General features: G+C 39.4%; 2 protein-coding genes and 1 long non-coding RNA gene across 9 annotated transcripts in view; 1 reads left to right on the top strand and 2 right to left on the bottom strand.

The window, feature by feature from the left end:
* Positions 1–1,045, bottom strand: part of TBK1 (TANK binding kinase 1) — a 30,438-nt gene extending 29,393 nt beyond the window's left edge. For 3 of the 4 annotated variants that reach the window (XR_015706945.1, XM_087767652.1, XM_087767654.1), the window contains exon 1: positions 989–1,045. The gene's annotated coding sequence lies outside the window, so the exon portion shown is untranslated. Of the gene's footprint in view, positions 1–924; positions 967–988 lie in introns of those variants that run through there. The other variant, XM_087767655.1, reaches the window with a different exon arrangement.
* LOC148054551 (uncharacterized) lies at positions 999–12,817 on the top strand. Of its 2 annotated transcripts, XR_015706947.1 has the most exons (5): positions 999–1,133; positions 2,285–4,215; positions 4,630–4,726; positions 6,419–6,573; positions 12,144–12,817. It is a non-coding gene; the product is annotated as an uncharacterized LOC148054551 (long non-coding RNA). The 2 variants fall into 2 exon arrangements; XR_015706946.1 differs by lacking the exon at positions 999–1,133 and having other exon boundaries at positions 1,224–4,215.
* The window catches only part of XPOT (exportin for tRNA), a 29,584-nt gene continuing 16,551 nt past the window's right edge, over positions 7,127–20,159 (bottom strand). For all 3 annotated transcript variants that reach the window (XM_087767651.1, XM_087767650.1, XM_087767649.1), the window contains exons 11-25: positions 19,081–19,143; positions 18,246–18,370; positions 17,763–17,907; positions 17,495–17,614; positions 17,231–17,325; positions 16,369–16,438; positions 15,690–15,928; positions 14,903–15,188; positions 12,836–13,025; positions 11,459–11,575; positions 11,257–11,372; positions 10,718–10,765; positions 9,242–9,313; positions 8,041–8,097; positions 7,127–7,598 (exon numbers count right to left, since the gene is read on the bottom strand). In XM_087767651.1, coding sequence (XP_087623777.1) covers positions 7,572–7,598; positions 8,041–8,097; positions 9,242–9,313; positions 10,718–10,765; positions 11,257–11,372; positions 11,459–11,575; positions 12,836–13,025; positions 14,903–15,188; positions 15,690–15,928; positions 16,369–16,438; positions 17,231–17,325; positions 17,495–17,614; positions 17,763–17,907; positions 18,246–18,370; positions 19,081–19,143 — 1,770 coding nt within the window. In that variant the 3' untranslated portion in view covers positions 7,127–7,571. The remainder of the gene's footprint in view (positions 7,599–8,040; positions 8,098–9,241; positions 9,314–10,717; positions 10,766–11,256; positions 11,373–11,458; positions 11,576–12,835; positions 13,026–14,902; positions 15,189–15,689; positions 15,929–16,368; positions 16,439–17,230; positions 17,326–17,494; positions 17,615–17,762; positions 17,908–18,245; positions 18,371–19,080; positions 19,144–20,159) is intronic.

Here is a 20,159-nt window from a genome sequence, read left to right as displayed (position 1 = left end):
GTAAATATGAAGGTTTTATACTTCCCTGGATGCCCTCTCATAACGCCTAGAAAAAGAAGTTTCTCTCCCTGAAGTTCCTGCTTCCTACCCCTGCTTTCTTCACCTAACCTCCTTCCGGGAGTTTCCAGCCCAACAGCTAGTATCTTAATTATCAAAATACCCTGCCCTGGGCCACACAAGGTGCTGCTTGAACCCATATGAAGCCGCACACGCTCCCAAAGGCCTGCAAAACAAACGGCAAGCCTGCTGCTCATCACCACTGCTCCTGGCGTTTCCAGCCCGTAATGGGGGAAGAGGACACGGCCTCTGTCAGGGACGGCAGCTCCTGGAAAGCTATGGAGGGCCACAGGCTCGCCTGAGCCACCCAGCCGGCTTCACACTCAGAAACGTGGGGTATGGAGGGCACGGCACCGGAGCTCATCTCCACAACACGACATCCTTCCTGAAGTAAAAGTTTAACAACTTCTACAACCACGAAGGCGATGCCGCTACCTGAGGAAAGCTTCATGCAAACCACTGGCAAGCACATGCTTCGCTTGGCTTTTTTTTTTTTCCCCCTTTATAAAAGTAATTTAGACGGGTCGCATCAACCACGACCTGCCGACATTCACAGCGATAAAAGCCATCGACATCGGGGCAGGGGACGAGCCCCAGGCACGCCGCCGAGGCCGCAGGCCGGCCACCGCCTCGCCCCCCGCCCCCCCCGCCCCGGGCGGGGGCCGCTCCGCGGGGCGGCCTGCGCAGCCGGGCCCGCTGCTGCCTCCGGGGGGCTCCGCCGCCGCCGCCGCCCGCGACCCTCCTCGGGAGTCGGCAGCTGCCGGGAAGGCCCCGCCACCGCCCCGGGAAACCGAAACCACCTCGTCCCGGTGGCGGCGGCGCGTAGGGAGCCGCTTTCCCTCGCCCCTATGCGCCGCCACCGCCCACCTCAGCTCGGCTCGACGCGGCCTCCGTTCACCCTGCCCTGCCCACCGACCCCGGCCCCACGCACCGAGCCGCCTCTCGCCCTGCCTGCCCAGCGCCCCGGCCGCTTCCGGCTTCCTGCAGCGGCGCTGGGGAGGCGGGGCGGCAGAAGCACCGCCTCGGCCGCCGGCCCGGGCCCTTTCCCGCCTGGAGGTGGCCGGCGGGGAGCTGAGGTGCGGGGGTCGGCTGGCAGACAGGGGCGGGCGCCGCCGCCCGGTATGGGGTGGGGGTGGGGGGGGGGGGGGTGAGGAGCGGCGGCGGCCGCCCCTGAGGCGAGGGGACCGCGAAACAGGGAAACATCTGGGAAACGTAGAAAAGTGGAAGTACGGTGTTCCTTAAAAACGGTGACTCCGGGTATTTTAGCTGGTGTGATGTTCAAAACGAGCTGAGAGCGGTGCCGGTGAGGATTTCCGTGGCGATTTTTTGCTGCGTAACCGCTTCGGCGGCGGTTCCCTGTCGTGGCGCCCCGCCTGAGGCCGGGCTGCCCGAGCTCCGCTGGCCGCTGTGAGCCGCCCCTCACCGGCCGCTCTTTCAAGGGGCGTCCAGGGGAAATGTTTCCCCGCCCCGTGTAATTTCTCTCACTTTCACCCTTTTTAACCCTCACGAAGTCTTGGTATTTTTCATATATTCGTGCTCTTTGATTATTTTTTACTTAAATGTCTTAAAGCAGAGTTCCTTGCTAATTTATCCCTTGCTCTTTTCTTGTCTGTCCAGTAATGTTGCTGTTCCAATAATGGTCTATATAGCTTGTGTAAAGAAAAATATTGGTAACTTTATAATTTATGCATAATGAAATTTAAACATAATTATAGTGGGAAAATAGTCAAAAGAATTTTTTTTTTCCCCAAGACCATCCTCTTTTTGATCCTCTGCATTTCCTGTTTGGAATTACCATCTTCCCAAGTCTTACAAGCCTGTTCTCTTGAGGAACTGGCACATAAAAGATAGCAACCTTCTCCTTCCAGGCTTTGTTTATTGTTATTATCTTACCTTTCTTAAGCTTTATCACAAGTCCAAACTTCCGCTGTTTCACTTGTTCCAGGGCACCACGCTTGTTCCAAAATTCTGCTTAGTGAAAGTGATAAATTGACTTTGATACATTTTATGCTGTTAATACAAATGCTTAATTTATATTCCCTGTTTGTTGGCATCTGAGCTTTATTTCGTAATGCTTCTGCATTATACAGGGAACAGTTCCCCACCACATTCATGTTCTGTCCTTGCGTCTTTCAAAACACTGCAGCGCTCCTCAGAAGTTCCATGGTTTATTTCTGCTACCCTATCCTCTGTACCCAGTTTTGCAAGCCATTTTTTTTTTTGTCAGGTGGATACCCGTGAGTCGGCTTCGTCTTCTTCAGAAATAATTAATTAGATCGTTCATACGGATTTTAGCAAAAGCTCTCTCAAAATCAGGAAAACACCAGTGAATTTTTATTTTTATCTTGAACGTGTATTTGCTTCCACTTCTGAATAAAACCAAGCTGTTGGCTCAGTATCTTGATGCTTTTTGGAACTGGCCTTTTTAAATCAGTCTCATTCAGGCTGGACAGGACTTTGGGAGGTCTCTGGTCCAACCACCTGCTCAAAGCAGGGTCAGCGCTGACTTCAGACCAGGTTCCCGAGGACTTTGTTGGCTTAAGACCTAGACTATCTCAGCTCCAATGTCACCCTGCCCCCAGTCTTGAATCAACGAAGATGATTGATACAGTTCACATGATTCAAATTGTCCATTTTTTTAGGGTATATTTGTAACATAATCAGTGATCCTTATGCAAGGAGGATCTTCTCTAGCCTTTAAATGTTTCACAGTTTGAATCACAGGAAAATGGTACGTTGAATATAAGAATAGGAAAAACAGACACCAAAAAGGAAAGTGCCATTACAGTTTCACTCTAGAAATTTTTACTTTGCTTTCTTCCACTTCTTTTCAATGTATTAGTAAAACTTTTGGTATTCCTCACCTCTCCTGTATTTGGATTCTCATTCACGTCCACAAATTCAGCAGTCTGTAGCTATATACTATTACATCTCTTCATCCTAACAATACGGCTGTAGGAATTGCAGCTAAAGCTGGCATGTTGCATACAGTGTTCTCACACATGTAGCTGCGAATGCCAGAACTCAAAAAAGAAGAAGGTGCTGGGGGAAAAAAGTCAAACTGAGCATAGTCAACCAGAGCTAAGAGCATTAAAACAGGCAAAATACAGTATCATCTTCTTGGGACCCTCTGGGCAACCTAACAAGATGATAAGAACAGGGGAGAGTGGAGATCAAACACAGCAGATATTTGCCAAGAAAAAACGTCTGACTGAATTATTTAACTTCTAAAAATTTTGAGTGAGAAATTATGTTTTACCAACCTTACCAAAAGGACAACCGCTAACTTTACTAGTAAGTCAGGTGAGAACAGTAACTCTAGAAACTCCTAAGCAAGTTAAACGTTGTTTTTCCTATATCATTAATGAATTTTCTAAAGAAAACTGAAGCTCATGAGTCATTTACTCTTATAGTCAAACTGCTTTCTGTATTTGATTTAAATATTTATGAGGCATCACAGCTGAACAGGAATAAGCAAACCTATTCAGCAGCCAACTTCACTTCAGCTGGAACTGCCTTTCATTTTTCCAAGTTACTTAAGCCATTTTCTCTTCTCTGTAGTTTTGCAGAGAGGGAAGGGAAGCAATTCTGTGATGGAAGACAGCTCTTAGTTAGCTTTGCCTTGTTTCCAGCTTGCCACCAGAGAATTCATTCCGAAGCTGTTTACAACATGTACAGATTAACACTCCTAAGCAAACCTTAGTCCAAAAGTAGTCCACAAATTATACTCTTCCTCTTGTCCCATAGTTATGAAGCCATCTAGGAGAGTTCAATGGAATAATGGCTAGTGTTGATAGTAGAAAAACATTATTAGATTAAAAAAAAAAAAATTTTGTTCTGGAGCCTAGTATCTCCCGCTTTTCTGAAATGCCTGGGATGTATATAGCGAACAACTAACACATGAAGGAAGAACAGAGAAACAGAACATTTGGTTTCCTGTTGGCTTAACTCACTGAAATGGCACAATTGGAGTTCAGTAACTGCATGGCTACAGTGATGCTACAACTAAATGGCCCCAGTGGCCAACTGCTGCTGAATGGGGCTTGCTCCCTTCACCCCTACCCACACATTACGGCTACGTTCCTCGAATCTGCAGTAGCACTTGTCTCACTACACAGCGAGAGAGCTCCAGCTGGAAAACTGTGTCGCCCCCAAAGGGTGAGTAGCTTTGAATTTATTTTTTAATAGCTTTGAAGTTTTTGAAAAACTTAAACCCAGTTATTTTGCAAGATCAGCTTTCCGCCAAGAATTGTCTTATGGAATCAGACAAGTGCTAATGCTGACAAGAGAGGGGAAAAGGGCAGATTGCCTCTCTGGACAGCAACTAGCTGCTAAAATGTCTTACCTGCATTGATAAGCCATTCCCTGAGAAAAATTGTCCCTGACCTCAGCTTGCATGGAATTTGTTGCCTCTACTTCACACCAGGAAGAGCACTTGCAGGCCTGAAAGCTTATCTGTCTTTAGTAAATACACTAGCTTGTAAATAAAAGATACTGTCTTTCTGCAAAGGGTGCCTTGTATCTTTAATTAAAGACTTGCAGCTGTGTTTTCTACTTAAACACACTTTACAGGCGGAAATCCTGGTGCGCACAAAAGGAGGAGTTACTAACATGTTTTATGCGCCTGCAGTCTCAACGGGCATTTTGAACAATGCAGTACACAGCAATGGTAAGTCATACAGGAAAGCTGCAGGTGGTTGTTTGGTGCAGCCTTTAAATCGGAAGATCATCCATTGTCTGAAGAAGGAAAGCACATGAATGTTAACCTAATCTCTCAGTGGAGTGTTCTTATCTCTCTCATCTTTTTCTTCCTCTTCTACCCCACAAGAAATAGTTTTTGTAATATGTTCAAAGCATCTAAACACTGCCTGAAGAATCTAGCTCACACTCTGAATACATGTTGCATCACCAGATTTCTCTTTGGAGATAACAAGTAACATGCACTTCTTAGAAAAGATTAAAAAAAAAAAAGGCACAAAGCAGGAATCCATCTCTTCAAAATAAAGATACAAAAACTCATCAATTGCCTTTCTAAACCTTGATTCTTTGCAAAGATAGTTACTAGGCACTGCATACCCAACTGCGCTATAACAGCTGCAGACCTGCGGTCTCTGCACCACTGAAGGAAATTGCAGAAAAAATAACCTGCTAGTAGCCAGAATCAGTGTTTGCACGTTTAGATTATTGAAAGATATAGAAACCAACCCACAGATGCTGTTTAGCTCACACCTTGCATAATCCCTGACAGTACACTATTCTGATTCAACAGGGTCAAAGCACAGGAAAGTAAACAATCCTTTTTGAATTCCTCAGGCTGAACCAAATTAGTTTCTCTGAAGATCTAGACTACCTAACCATTCATCCTACAGGATACTCTCTCAATCACGGATGGAAGGTCGGGGTCCAAGTTTAAAATGCAGCCAGGCCGATGGCTCCCTCCCACGCTCCGCACTCTCTGCTTTATATCCGTTCTCACTTGACACCACCCTAGCAGGTGACATGCTTTGAGAGGGAAGTGTTTCTGCCACCGCAGCTTCCCAAATAGCTCATTCTGGGCTTAGGTGAACACCAGGTTTGGCAGAGGGGAAGCTACAGGGGGATGGCGGGGATGAAGAAGGAGAGCAGCCTCTTTTGGCAGTGGGCAGTTGAAAGACTTTTCTCACGAGGGTGTAACCTTGATAATAGCTAAGCCATGCTCTGTTTGACAAATGACAGTCAATTGTACTAACAGAATAAGTGCAGGCGTTCTTCCTGCTTTTACACAGTACTAAAAGCAGAAGTACTACCCTTACTTCAGAAGGCAGAAGTCTAAATCATGTATGAAAACTAAGAGTGACTCCATTACAATGACACTGTAATTTAAAACCAAAAAACTTTGCTAAAGACAGAAGAGCCCTACATTATTGTTTCCTTCATAATCTGCCTAGTGAAAGCTCTTCCTTCCGCTGCCATAACTGCAGGGGAAGGAGACCAAGCCCAACAGAGAGAAGGCTGACAGCAAACGCTTGGTGACAGCTCCAGTGGCCAGGGGTGCAGCCCCTTCAGCTGGGAGGTGCAGGAACACAGCAGCACATGCAAAGCACCAAGTCAAAGATGGAAGGCTTCTAGCGCTGCAGGAGAAAACAAAATGGGATACTGGACCCAGGGGACCTCTAGCCTTGGTATGGCAGCAAAGGGAGGGAAACGGGATTGTGAGACTAGGAAGTCTAAAAAGCACAAGCACTTAATCTGTGATAAAACAAATCAAGTAACAAGAAACTTTTGATTAAGTGTAGAAAAATCGGGAACAAAAATCTTATAGAAGTGATACTGTCCCATCGCAGAGTAGTAAAGGTAAGCACCCTCCACTTTCTTCCCTCAGTGCAAAGGGAGGGAACGGCAGTGAGGATCCTCAAAACATCACCATACTCCACTCCTGGCTGCTGTTCCTGATCCACCTCATTTATTTTCCGTTTAAATTGGATGAAGAACCTGCACCACACAGTCTAGAAAAACGCTCATCTGATTATGCTAGAGGTAAGTCAGCTTTTTACTATCAACATCAGTTCTTGAGGAAAGTATTAAATCCCATGAATGGGAAGACACCTAGCTTCCCCCTGCCCCTATGAAATAGCTACAAAAACTGTAATGTCATAGAATTAAAGGCAAAGAAACAAACTGACCAAGCAATACATTTTGGGACAAAAGTAGCCACGCTCTACTAAAATCTCTGTATAGACCATTGACCCTACTGAAACACTGCAGTGAAGGCAATTCTTCCTTTCTGCCAGCATCTTCCACGTGCAGGACTGCAATACAATTTAATATCCAAGCATCAGAAAAATTGCCAGGTTCTACTCAAACGTAACAGCCAGAAGGTTAAAGAAAGCTGTAGCTTCTAAAGATTCAACCAAAATGATTCAAGGAGACTTAACATTTCACCGCATAAAATTTTATTTTTTTTATAAAAAAGATAGAACCGGATGCTACTTTTAAATGAAATCATTTATTAAACCCATCTGTTTTATAGGAGGTATATATATATATTTTATAATTAAGACAACTTCAATGAAATGACTATCTACAAGAATGACTTTGATTGTTTTATTTTCATGTCACCATACATGAACAAATGAATTTTGTCTTATGAAAACATTTTACTCCGTATCAAAAATGTACACATTTTAATAACCATTGCTATGGTCTGAAGGGATTTTTACATTTAATTTCAAAAATAAGTGTCATTTCATTGCTGTACGTGTAACAGCATAAGCTTAAATCATCCTATACATAATAAAAGTTTGTGTAGGTATACAGATAATTTTTCATGTTGTCACATACCTTCATGTTTGAGACACAGGTAGGGGAATTGCATTTCTTTTTTGCGAAAGGCTAAAATACGTACTGATGTGAGCACAAAGCAACGTTTCTTAAAAACAAAACCAGTTTGAATGGCACAAGGGTTAGCGTTTTTATAAATTAACAACCAGAGTTCTGGATTATGGAAACAGGTACATGAGATTCCAGTACTTTCCTTAGGGCTTCGCTCTCTGGAAGAATACCTGTTAAAATTTATTAAAAAAAGAAAACATTTTAAGACAAAAGAAATAAGACATGGAATGGCTGAGGTGTAAGATAATTAGTTTGACAGAGCTCCTTTCCTTGTTTAACACACTGGTTAACACACTAGGTTCAAGGATGCGACTTGTGCTATTTGATTACACTCACACCCTCAAAAATGAGGTATTCTGACACACTGTCTACAATTATAGCATCACTTTTTTGCTATTTCAACTACTAAACATAAGCCACAAGAATATCAAGCTACTGAGGAGATGGCAAGGTGCCGAGGATAAGTGACAATTCTACAGATGTAGGTTTGTTGTTGTTGTTGTTTGCTCCTTCTTTCCAAATAACAATTTTACTTCAGGTCACTACCACAGCTGAGTTGTGTGACAAAGTTCAAATGGAATTAAAAGCTATTTAAAGAAAAAAAATCTTTACCTTTAAGTAATTTTTAAAAACTTTAGCATCAGGCTGCTGAAGTGCTTGACAGAATTCCTGTAAGAGAGAATAAAGAAATACTAAATAACTAAATGAAGCAACAAGACAACCTGAGATATGTTAGGAGCATATAGAATACCTTGTATGTAAAGCCATTGATATTAGTTTGTATTTTCCCTAATGTGCAACCAAAGAAAAGCATGTTATGGATAAAAAATTGTAACAGGCTATGACAGGCCAAGTGCATTCTGTGGTGAAAAAACCTGTATTTTCAAATACAGGATAATCACATGCACTTTTAGCTGAATAGACAGAAACAGGACTATCTGCAAGGACTGCAATCAAGGAGATTCTAAACCTTTAACTTTTCCAGTAACTTTTGGTGGCTTTGAAATGAATACTTCAGATGAACATTTAACACTTCAGTAGCATTATGTACATACTAAGTGACTCTAGCAGGACATGTCTGTCACTTGAAAAAGTTATAATCTTAGATCAGAAAACATTGGGGCACCAGCAAGAGGTAATACTTGATCCTTACATATATTTAACACCACTTAAAAGTTCTACAGTTTAAGTCTTATAACGAGTATAATTGTCTCCTAATGCAGCAAACCCGATTACTATAGTATCCAAATTAGTTGCAATGAAAATTAAGTTGTCAGTGTTCATCTAACAATTTCTTCATGGCAGTGTTTACCACATGGCTAGCAATGCTTAATGTTGAGACAATGGTCAGGTGTAAAGTTTCACTTTTGAGAACCCTCTTACACTACTCCAAATTAAGCACACAAAACCCTCACACTTAATGTTGTACATCATTTTTGACAGTAGAACCAGTGCTGTGGCTTAAATTTCTGTAGTGTTGAATACAGCCTTTATCATCACATTTTCTATACGTTCAACATTCTTCGTTTTACTTTTGAGTTATTACATTAAGTATTCTGATCCTTTTTCCTCAAGTTAAAATTTGAATTAAAGTAGGAAGATTGCTTAGACAGTCACACACATTGGATTCTTTTTTGCAAGGTACTCTTGCACTAACTTTACTCCTTATGCTAAATTAATCCTATTCTGATATGCAATATCAGAATAAGTTTTACTGAGGGATGGTAGGAGGTTAACTTTGTCAGTATTCATTTTGTTCCTATTTAACATTTATGACTAAGAGTTTTCCAAATGTACTTTTAGGAATTCCTACCTGAATTATCTCAGGAGCTACTTGCAAAGAAGGCAAATACTCTTGCTGAAGATACTGAATGCACTCAGGACCCTAAAGAGAAGCAGTACATAATTTATTCAAGTATCTTTTCATAGAAATGGGAAGTCATAGCCCTATACTGTATGGTACGGAAGAGTTTGAAAACAGGTGGTCTACATGAGTATTTTACAGACAAGTTACACGTATCAAATACCAAATGCTCATGTTATTTTCAGCTGTTAGCAAATAAAAAAGATTTATCAACCTTGGCATTAAGGATTCTACTGCAACCTGGTATCTTTTGTTACACAGCAGCAGAATGCACTGAAAATTGTGCTGAAATAAGAATTACAATACAGCCAGTCAGCTTGTGACATGTCAAATGTAAAAGGTAGCCCTAATTTCACTAACATATGAAAGAAAAAAAATATTCGGCAATTAGTATCTGCCAACTGCTTTACCAGTAGCCAAGTACCCCTGAACATAGTGTTTCTCTTCTTGTAACATTGACTAGCAGACAGGTCTGTTTTGGTTAACACATTAGGTTTTGTTTTCTTTATCTGCATTTATCAGATACCTCTCACCACAAGAGAGGTTACATACACTGGCAGCATACAAACATGACCCGATACATCTACCAGGGAAAGTGAATCAACTTTATTAATTCACATATAAGTTACCCTAGAACTAGAACATGGCATACAGTTCAGATGAGGGGAAAAGATTTCAGATCATTTTCCCATATTTGCATCAGTAAAAGCAGCAGTATTTGTAATAGGAAGTTATTTCATTTACTAAAGCTTGATTTCCTACAGGTTCCTCTCTGCTTTTGGGGAAGAAGGAACAAACTCAGAAGCTCTCCTCAATTAAAACACAATTGCTTCTCTACCAGTTTATAACTTCTTACAATTTTTGTGTAGTTGTGACTTTTACTTGCATTTGACAGAAGAGTTAGCCAGCAAGTTAAAGGGTATAGCAGGAAACAGTAACACGAACATAGAAACTGTTTCATTTTCCATTAAAAATGGAAATATGCTCTAGTTTTTTAGTTGTTAGACAATGCAAAATTCATTTTTTTCCATAAATGTTTTTCAATCTAGTCTCCTACTCATCAAAGGATACCTTTGGTTTTCACAAAAGTACTCTACAGTACATCTCTAATTGCTCTTCTATGTCAATTTAAGTACTACACTGAAAAGTGAAAGAATGCAATTGATTAAACACAGCAACAATAAAGCAAGCAGATTTTTCTCCTTAATGAAGAGTCAATATTTTGCAGTAATTTATCAAGAGGTAGAACTACTGGATCCTGTATCCCTACACAGCATTATAGTCATCCTATTACTTTATATAACAGTAGAGGAGTAATTTGCCCAAGTAATACCTAATTTTTAGAAAATAAAAGTTCTAGTGCTGATAAAAGCACTAGAAAGAAACCTGCAAGAGTTATTCCCTGCAAAGTATTATGAAGCTTACCCTTTTGAGATGAATTGTTTTTAATGTCACTGCACATTCTGATAAAGCCTGCAATGCAATACATAACATTAGACTTTTCGATTAGTCTATCGGTTAAGTATTTACAATTATTAACGAGGCCCAAAACAAGGGCTAGTTCATGACATTATTCCCTCATTTCTCACACAACGATGACAGCCTCAACCTTCCAATTTTTGTTCCACTCTAACCAGAAAAATTTCTGTCACAGCTGAACCCAAAATGAACTAAAGAACAGCCACCTGGTGTGTGTTCACTTTCACTGAACATTAGCTAATAAGTAATATAGGTCAGTGTTAAATACTCAGATCTGCAATTCTCTAACTTGATTTTGAGCATAGGTGAACTACAGAATACAGTACCACAATATTCAATAATTAATCATCCAGGTACCTCAATTAAAAACATAAGGGATTTTATTTGTGAGACGACGATCTTTGATACCACATGGCCATTGTAGGTTTCTTATCTTGAATCTGCCCCACAAGAATGAAAGCAAAAAAAATGTCCATAATACATACCAATACTGTCTGGGCATCTGCTAAGTCAAAAGTTTGCTTCAAAGGTGCTAAGAAACATGCAGGAACAATGTGCTTGTAGACAAAGTCTGCAAAACCTACTGGTCCATCTTTACCTCCTGAAAAGAAAAAACAACATTCCATGTTCTATTATTGCTTCATGGCTAGTAGCAGCTGCAAAGGAGTTATGGAAAGACCATCTTACCCCAAAGCTCCACCAACTTAGAAAGAATAATAAAACAAGTCTTCTGTGCAATAGGATCTGGGTAATCCACTGCTCCTTGAATGACAGTGAACAACACACGCTCCACATTCTCTGCACCTTAAACACATTAAAATGAGCTTGTCATTTCAACTTGCAGCCTAAAATGTTTCTGTAGTCTTACACTATTTTATATAAATACTGACCTGGAAGATATGCTTCAACTTCAAAATAGCTCTTTTTTGCACAAATCTCAAATATTTTTGGGAACTTTCCCCTACGATGCAAGACAACTCTTATTTAGGTTATAATTGGTTTGTGTTGGGTTTTTTTGTTTGGTTGGTTTTTTGGGTTTTTTTTTGTTTTGTTTTGTTTTTTAAAGTTTGGAGATTTTAGTTGCTCTTCTGGCCTTTAATACATGCAAAGATGAGGGGAGTACTTTGACCTGCTTACAAATACAAGTTTTCTCCTCTCTACCCAAACCTGGTAGAGTTAAAACTCAGCAGCACTGAAGTAGTTCGCTTATCTTCCAATATATGGAAAGCTATTTTTATCACGCTTCAAATCTCTGCGCTGTGTCTATACTTCTGTTTGACTCCTTTAAAAATTTCTTGGCCCATCACAACTACCGAAGTGCCTCTTTTGAGAAAGCTCTCACTACTTAATGCCACCCTTTCCTTTCCCACAGGTATCACCATCATTTTAGGATGGGGGGAAGGACATCTGAGCTCCACCCATCAGGTGAATCACTTTAAAGTTTCTCAATTCTCTAGCCCTTTTGATGGAATACAAACCAAGAGAATTACTTAAAGAATCAAGCAACTGGACGTTCGATTTAAAATTCCTGCTATGAAAAGCACTAATTTGCATTTGGCCACTAAGGGTGAGGAAAACCTGGTAACTACATATGTAAGTCATATGATGCCTTCTACCACAGATAACAAGACCAGGTGATAGTAATAAAAAATTACAGAAGTTACTGATGTGTCCTTCAGAAAATGAGTACTGGCAGCTGTGAGTGGTCTTGCCCAACAGTTTGAACATTGCTATTCATTGTTATATATTGTATGATCTCCGATTCACCAAATACAACGATACATGAGGATGTATTATACATCATTCTTCTCCTTATAAACACAGTGATCACATATAAGCTGAAAAGATCAATAGGAAGAATATGCCTATTATAGCTAGATTTCACAAACCCAAATTCTTGCGCAACAAGTAAGCAACGGGTAAGTTGAATACTGTATTTACATTAGTCCATTCTACCTTAACAAAGTTAATAATACTTGACACGAACTAGGCTAATGATTTCAGCAGACAAAACTTAGATGAGAATAACCATAGTACTATCCTTTGAGAAACTGAACTAGTTACCTTGATTAGCTATGACTTCACTCATTCCACTGCCAGTTACTGTCTGCAGAAAAGCAAAGTAACTCCTCCGTAACATTTGTTTTTCTAAAGCAGCAGACTGGTCATTTTCTTCTGCTGGAAGAAGCAACACCTCAAAAATAGCACGAAGTAGTGGCATAAACATCTGTTGCAGAAAAGGCGAAACCTGTGTCTGTGGAGATTGGAAGAGGGTATCAACTCAAACAGTTACAGAAATTGAACATTTCGAAATGAAAACTTAAGGCTTATTACAATTCTCAGCTTTGATTCACCTTTAAAGTTAGTATTCTCATGTACCAACTACTTATAACAAAGTGAATCATGTCAGGGTCACCATGAACATCACTGCATCTTGACTTACACGCCACCTATTTCAAGTCTTTTGTACATATCTAGCCCCATCTAGTCTCATTCTAGGTACGAACAGAAGCTTTTTCAGCATTTCTCATCCTTCTCTTCAGACAGACACGATTTCAAATCCCCTGAAATATCCAGAAGGGCTATTGTAAAGTCACTGTAGTTACAGAAAATGCATCTCTAAGATGTTGAAACTGACAGCAGGCCACCTTTTGTAGCACTTGTCTTTAAAGACTGCCTAACAAAAAAAAGTTTTCCTGAGCTGAAATACTGCTGGCATTACAAAATAAACTTGTCATTTATGTCCTACTTGCAGCGAGAAATATATGTAAGGACACTAAATTAGTTGAACACTCATGAATTGAAAAACTGAAGGTGCATGCTATTCAGCCACACCCTAGAGTTCCATGAAGAGGTAACTCACATGTTCATTTCTTAATGCTTAAGCAAGTACAGTAAAGAGAAGATTAAAGATAAAGCCTTGAAAGTATTCAAGGTGAGACTATTGAAGCTAGGATCTTTATTTTAACATATTGTAATAAGAATGGTACAGTATCATACAAAGTTAAACATGCACCTGAACATGGTATTTGTCATCTTGCTCCTGTGACTTTTTTTTTTTACTGTCTTTACCTTACACAGACTATTTTTAATTCTCTGTTCTCTTGCATTGCTTTTAGCATAACTTGCAAGAAGGACTAGAGTAATAAGTCTTCCTCCCTAATCTCCGAAATACTTGATTTTTCAAAATTCCTTCTCTCTGCTCTGCAGATGGGATATTCCAAACAGAGGTCCGCATGCTAGATTCACGCAGGTATATTATGGCTCTGTTCCGTGGCTCACAAAACGCACTTCACTTTCAGTAATTTTAATTTTGCATTCTGCCGAAAGAGTTATTTAAGCCTATTTAAAGGGCTGCTTAACCTTCTCATACAGCAATGAATTTCCCATCCCATTCACAACAGCGCAATATTCTTGTGGCAGCTCCAGGGAATGAACCTCAAGTAACAGTTTAGTAACTTCATATATTTCATTGACTTCATAGTTGAACTGTTTGAAACCAGGAAGCTCTCAAAGGCTACACTTAAGAACCTTTGCTAGATAATCAGTTGATGGTGCTACTCCCACTTAATACGTATCCCATGCCACCAATTCAAAACCAGCGTATTTGTCGACCTATTTTGAACAAAAATGCATTAAGCCTCAGTGTATATTTTTATGCAATAGCACTGCATCGAGATCTTGTAAATCAATATTCCTCCCTATATGCGCATCTGACATTTCTGTATCTCTATGTCCTGGAAATGCCATTATAAGAAATGAGAAAATTCACTTCAGATCTTGCATAGTTTGTAATGTGACCTTAACACTGTGGTAGGGGGCATGAAGTTAATTGTGTCAATAAAAAAATAATTTTGTGCTGCAAGTAGTATTTTATTTTAAAATATTAAACCCAAAAATTTAGATGCAACATAAAATTCTGAGACTAATCAACAAAACCTACTCATTTAATCACTGCGACTCCAGCAATGTACGACTGTGGTTGAAGACTATGCTTCCCAGTACTACCTTAGAAATATACTTATTTATGAATTGTGAGATAAGGTTCTGACACGTCGCTATTTTTCTGGAACCAGAAAAGAGGCGATATCAGCAATACTTTGACCCTGAAAAGCTTATGCAATATCATACCTTAAACTTAGCTGTTATTTGGTTTATAAGAGGAATGAATTCTTGAAGATCTTTTGCTTCACAATCTTTAAGCATGTGTTCAGAGGCAGAAGGAATGAACGGAAGAACTTCTTCCTCTAGGCAAATAATCATGCGGTGAAGGAAAGTGCGGACACCACTTCTCAGAACTTCCTTTTGTAATGGACAACTGAGAGCTGGCAAAAATGTTTGTAAGCAGTCCAGATAAACCTCTGAGCAGCCACATTGTTTTACAGTTTGCTTATTGCTGAAAGCCTTGCTGGTTCGGCTGTAAAAGCAATACACCAAGTTTTATATAAGCTTACGTTCCATCACAGTGAAGAAGCAGTAACACTGAGAACAACATATGCTTTAGAAACCATGCACTAAGCTAGAGTATTACATTTCATGAAATGGGAGCCAAACACTGGAAGTAAGAAACAGAATTATTTGATATGAAGTAGCTACACTTTGGCAGTTTTTGGAGAATTAAATTCTAGTAATTTACAAACAACATATGATTAGAATAGCTCCATACAGTTCTTGCAGGAAAGAAATACATGCTGGTTCATTATAAACTTGCTCAAAATTCACTGCGTCTACATCCATAGCAGCCTTTTCTAAGGGGACTTAACTCATTTTCTGGACTACCATAAGAAATTCTACAATCACTGACGATTTTCTAGGTCAATAAAGCACAGGTAGAAACTCAACCCCTCCTCCCAATAAATCCTTTATATTTCCCTTTTACGCAAACCAGAAACACACAGAATCACTGTGCTGTACCTACCTAGCGAACCCAACAGCATGATTGAGACAGTCAGCCAGAGCCATCTGTCTTTCCTCATCTTGTGCCATCATCAGTTTTTCTAACAATACTTTGAACTTCTCCATCAGTGGAGTCAACAAATTCCTCATTAGAACTTGTTTTCTTTCTGCAGAGTATTCGCTGTTAACTATTAATACTCCAGCTGTTTCATAAATGAAAAGTTGATCATCACTGCTTAACAGAGCCTGGTAACCATTTTCCTAAAATGGAAGATAACAGGAATAATTCACTACATGTCCTGTATCAAAGTTGTCTTCTCAAAGTTTAAAGATACTACTCTTCCTTTAATCATGCCTAAATAATCTCTACAGTACATATACAATAATTTTTTTCTCTTCCTACTTAAGTAGAATTGTCAAGTACAGGTAAAAACATAATTGAAGGAACAACTATTCTTATAGAACTCAGATAGCCTTCTGTATATACCCATCTCTAGCCTATACTCCCAGGAACCCACATAAGCAAGATTATTAAAATTAGGTACAAATGTAAGCATGCGAGTGATCTCACACCAAAAAAGCAAGACAATTATTTGCGTTTCAATGTTTGTGTGCTAAGCTTACTATTCAGTAAGTACTCAGGCACACCGATGAATAAGTGCAAGCCCTGTTTATTACAAAAACCCACTGTAAATACTCACAGGAGGAGAAAGTTCCAGCAGGTCTTGTATTCTATTCAGAACATCTTCAATAAAGGGATTCATTTGCTTACTGAAGTAAAACAGAAGTACGTAACACTATTTAGAAGCATGTGCATTTTTACAAGTTTCCTGGTACTTTATTTAAGCTGTAAAGCTAGACACTAAACTACCTTCTCAATATAGAACTCCCCTTTAAATATCAAAGCACTGTTGTAGAAAAATTTGGCTTAGAGATATGGTGCTTGTGGCAGGCCAAGTAGATACATGGCACAGTGGGAAATAAACATTTCTTTCTTTCCCCTCATTTTTTTAAAACATGCATGAATAGCTTCACTCATCTGAGTGAAATATTTTCATTAGGAGTTGAAAAATAGGATCATTCTGAAAACTGAACCATCTTGGAGCTTCTCCCGCATCTACATTAAATACATGCCTGTGAAATAAGACCAACAGGACAGGACTGTTTGAAGGGCTCTAATACAGTGAGTAAACTTCCATCAGTATAAATTCTGTAAATATTCAGAATTTGGTCAGGGAAGAGTTACTCTTGGGAGTCTCCAGATCCCCTCACTCTCAGCTCTACTTACTGAGGAAAACCAGAACAGACATTTGCATTGCTCATCAGTTTTAACATTCAAAGTAAGCTAGGCATATGCATTCGAGTTTTGTGCTGTGACAAGTTTTTCCACTGCTACCTTAGTATTACACAATAGGACAACCTTGCTAGAGCACTGTTTTGATATATTACTTCATTGCAGTCCATTTGAAGTCCAGACTGTTTCAATGACAACCGTGATGTACGGAAGGGCTATGCATGGTAAATTCGGTGCAATTTGGATATATTTGTAACAGCTTTACTCACTTAAGAGACTTGACAAATCTGGAAAAGAGGTAAGCTGTTCGACTTCGTACTTTGGGACTTGTATGTCGAAGACCACGGTGATCTAAAAACGCCATCTGCAATCAAGAAAGTATTTCAGTCTTAGAATCCCTGAACAAGGCGGGGAAAAGCTAAACATCCAACAATTTAAGAAACCCTGCTTCTTTAGTGACCTTCAGGAAATAAGAAAATTTCCCAAGTCTAAAGAACTTATCTAGTCGAAAATGTAAAAAAGATGAAACTTACTAGAACAGTTGGAATGTGCTGAGGTTCAACAGCAAAGAATTTTTCATATCTAACCACTGTTTCAAAGAATTCCAGCGTCACTGATGTATGTTGATAGGCACTAACACCAGAAGTTACCAGCTACAAATAAAAGCATTAGCAGGTTAGTACTTTAGCCATTTATAACGCCAAACTACAATGTAGGTGATGTGTTGGTAATTAAGACTAGCCATTTGAACTGGAATGTTCATTAGCATTTTTAAACAGCTCCCACAACACACATGCTTACTGTTCTCATCATGTCCTGTAAAGCTGTAGCTTTTGTAACATCACCAGAGAAGTGAGCACCATGAGATACAGGAAGAGCCTCAGCCAACATATACAGCAGCCTTATTGCTACTTCTACTTCCATAAATCGCGTAGTCTGCCAATTCCTAGAGAAAGAATATGAAGACCACGTTAGTCTGTAGTAACTTATGAAATAATCACAGTTCTATCATGTTACTATTTTTTTTGAGCCTTCTTCAGATACACAGCATAAAAAGGGCAGATTTAAACTAAGAAAAATGCTGTAAGACCTAGGCAGTATTTCAAGATGCTTCTGGAAGACTTTATCCACAAATACAGCACCTCTCCAAAGGTGGCAAAGCTTCACCTTGCTACATCACGCTTATGTTCATTACAAACTCTCAACATTACAAAAGGCAAAAAAAAAGCTAAGAACATCATGTAAACAAGTTAAAAAAAAAAAAAACAAACACCAACAACTTACTGAAGCGTAGTGTTAAAAACTCTGCGGACAGATGCCAACAGTAACTCTGGTGAGACCTGAGCAAGTCTGTCCAGCAACAGTTTCAACTGTTTTCTGTACTCCACAAACATTGCTTCATCTTCACCCTAGAAAACATTCACATGTCAGTGAAGTCCATATTTTCATGTTTAAATTAATCCACAACCTTTTTAGACAAATTATGCCTAAAACAAAAATGTGTACACACAAGAAGAGTACACCACACTCTGAGAATTCAATAATGCTCACCCTATGCTCTTGCAACATAACAGCAGGCTTCTTTTTTGACTGGTTGTAATATGTTGAGATCCACTGCATTCAGTCCAGAGACATATTAAAAAGGCTTTCCAAACTGAAAACTAGCCAAAAGTACAAGAAAGAAAATGCTCTTGGCAAAGCCTTATTGACCCAATTCTTGAAAATTGACTCACTTCTCAAAGGCGTTCTTTCTCAGCATCTAGCTTAGTTTTAAAATTAAACTGACAGAAACATTTATGGTGGACTGCACAGAGTTTAAGTTAACCTTTTTAAGACTATAGCTCTCCAAACATCCTGGAGCAAAAGTAAGTCTGCCTAACATATGCAGTCATTATCACTGGCTGACAGAGAGGTAAGCATGGGAGGAAAGTAAAATCAAAGACCTTCATGCCCCAGGGTTAAAAAAGCTTTCCACATAGGAAAAAAAATCAGCCTACAGAATTTTGCTTCCTACCTTCAAACCCTTAGTCTATGAAAAACATGGATTTTAAAAGCGTGAGCAAGTTTTACTATATGTAATTTAAGTTGCATTTGTCTGTTTATTCATATAACACAATACCTCATTTTCAAAATTATATTCTTCATCATATGTCAACTTCTTCATAACAGCCAACATGATTGCCTAAGATAAAAACAGAACTGTAAGCGTAGAAGCAGACAAGTGATAAGAAGCAACAGTTAAAATCCTACAATAAAAGAAACGTTAAAGCAAGTGTTAAATGTTTACAAATATTTTAAATCCCATTTGAATCATTATTTTCAGAGGTTTAGCAGAAGTAACAGTCCAAACTAAAATAGATGGATTATATCCAAACAATACACAGATGCCATTCCAGATACACAGTATAGATGACTTGGAGCTCTCAGTCTCTGACAGTATTATCTGGCTTTGTTTCCTGCTTGTAATCTGTGCTGATCAGTTCACACTGAAAACGACAATTACGATGACTGAACCAGGCAGAGGAAGCTAAACAGGTTGTCCAAGAGCCTATTCTAAAGGGGCAGGTCAGCTTGGCTGTAACATTAACTTCTCTAATAGCTCAACATCCTTGAAAGGTTTTTTTTGGGACAGGTTAACAAGCTGAATTGGTTCAGGAAAGAATCCAAGAGTAAGAGCCAGGAACAGCAAATAAGAGTAAGAAAAGCAAAACCTTCCCTTTTCAGCAGCAGCAAGTTGTTAGATCAGTTAAAGCTCTGATGTGCAATTTCACCTTAGTAGGGACTACTAAGTGAGTCCTAAAACAGGAATAAAGATTTGATCTCGTCTCTACTGGAGTCTCAAACTCTAAATGTATCACTTTGATCTTACTAGTTCAGGTTTTTAAAACTCTGACTTAATGTTTGAAATACATGGAGTACTCAATTCCATTCATGCTTTCCAGGACGGACAGAAATTGGACTGACACACAGAGTTAGCTACAACAAGTGTTTAAAAACCTATTACATTTTAATTTTCACTTTAGTTTAACAGTTTGTTCTGGGGAACCTGCAAAAATGTCTATTAAATCTAAATATTCCAAATGGACAGAAAGCTATTCTGAATAATTAAAACTGAATCAGAGGCAGATCATTTGTACATCTATGACAACAATGAAGTGTTAGAAGTCCAAAAGAATATTAAGTAGCAACAAGTAATGG

Source organism: Nipponia nippon, unplaced genomic scaffold (assembly GCF_047370975.1).
Source record: "Nipponia nippon isolate SJK-2023a ecotype South Korea unplaced genomic scaffold, ASM4737097v1 scaffold_3, whole genome shotgun sequence".
Lineage (NCBI taxonomy): Eukaryota > Metazoa > Chordata > Aves > Pelecaniformes > Threskiornithidae > Nipponia > Nipponia nippon.
Note: the sequence above shows the minus strand (reverse complement) of the source record. Positions and strands in the feature narration are given on the sequence as shown.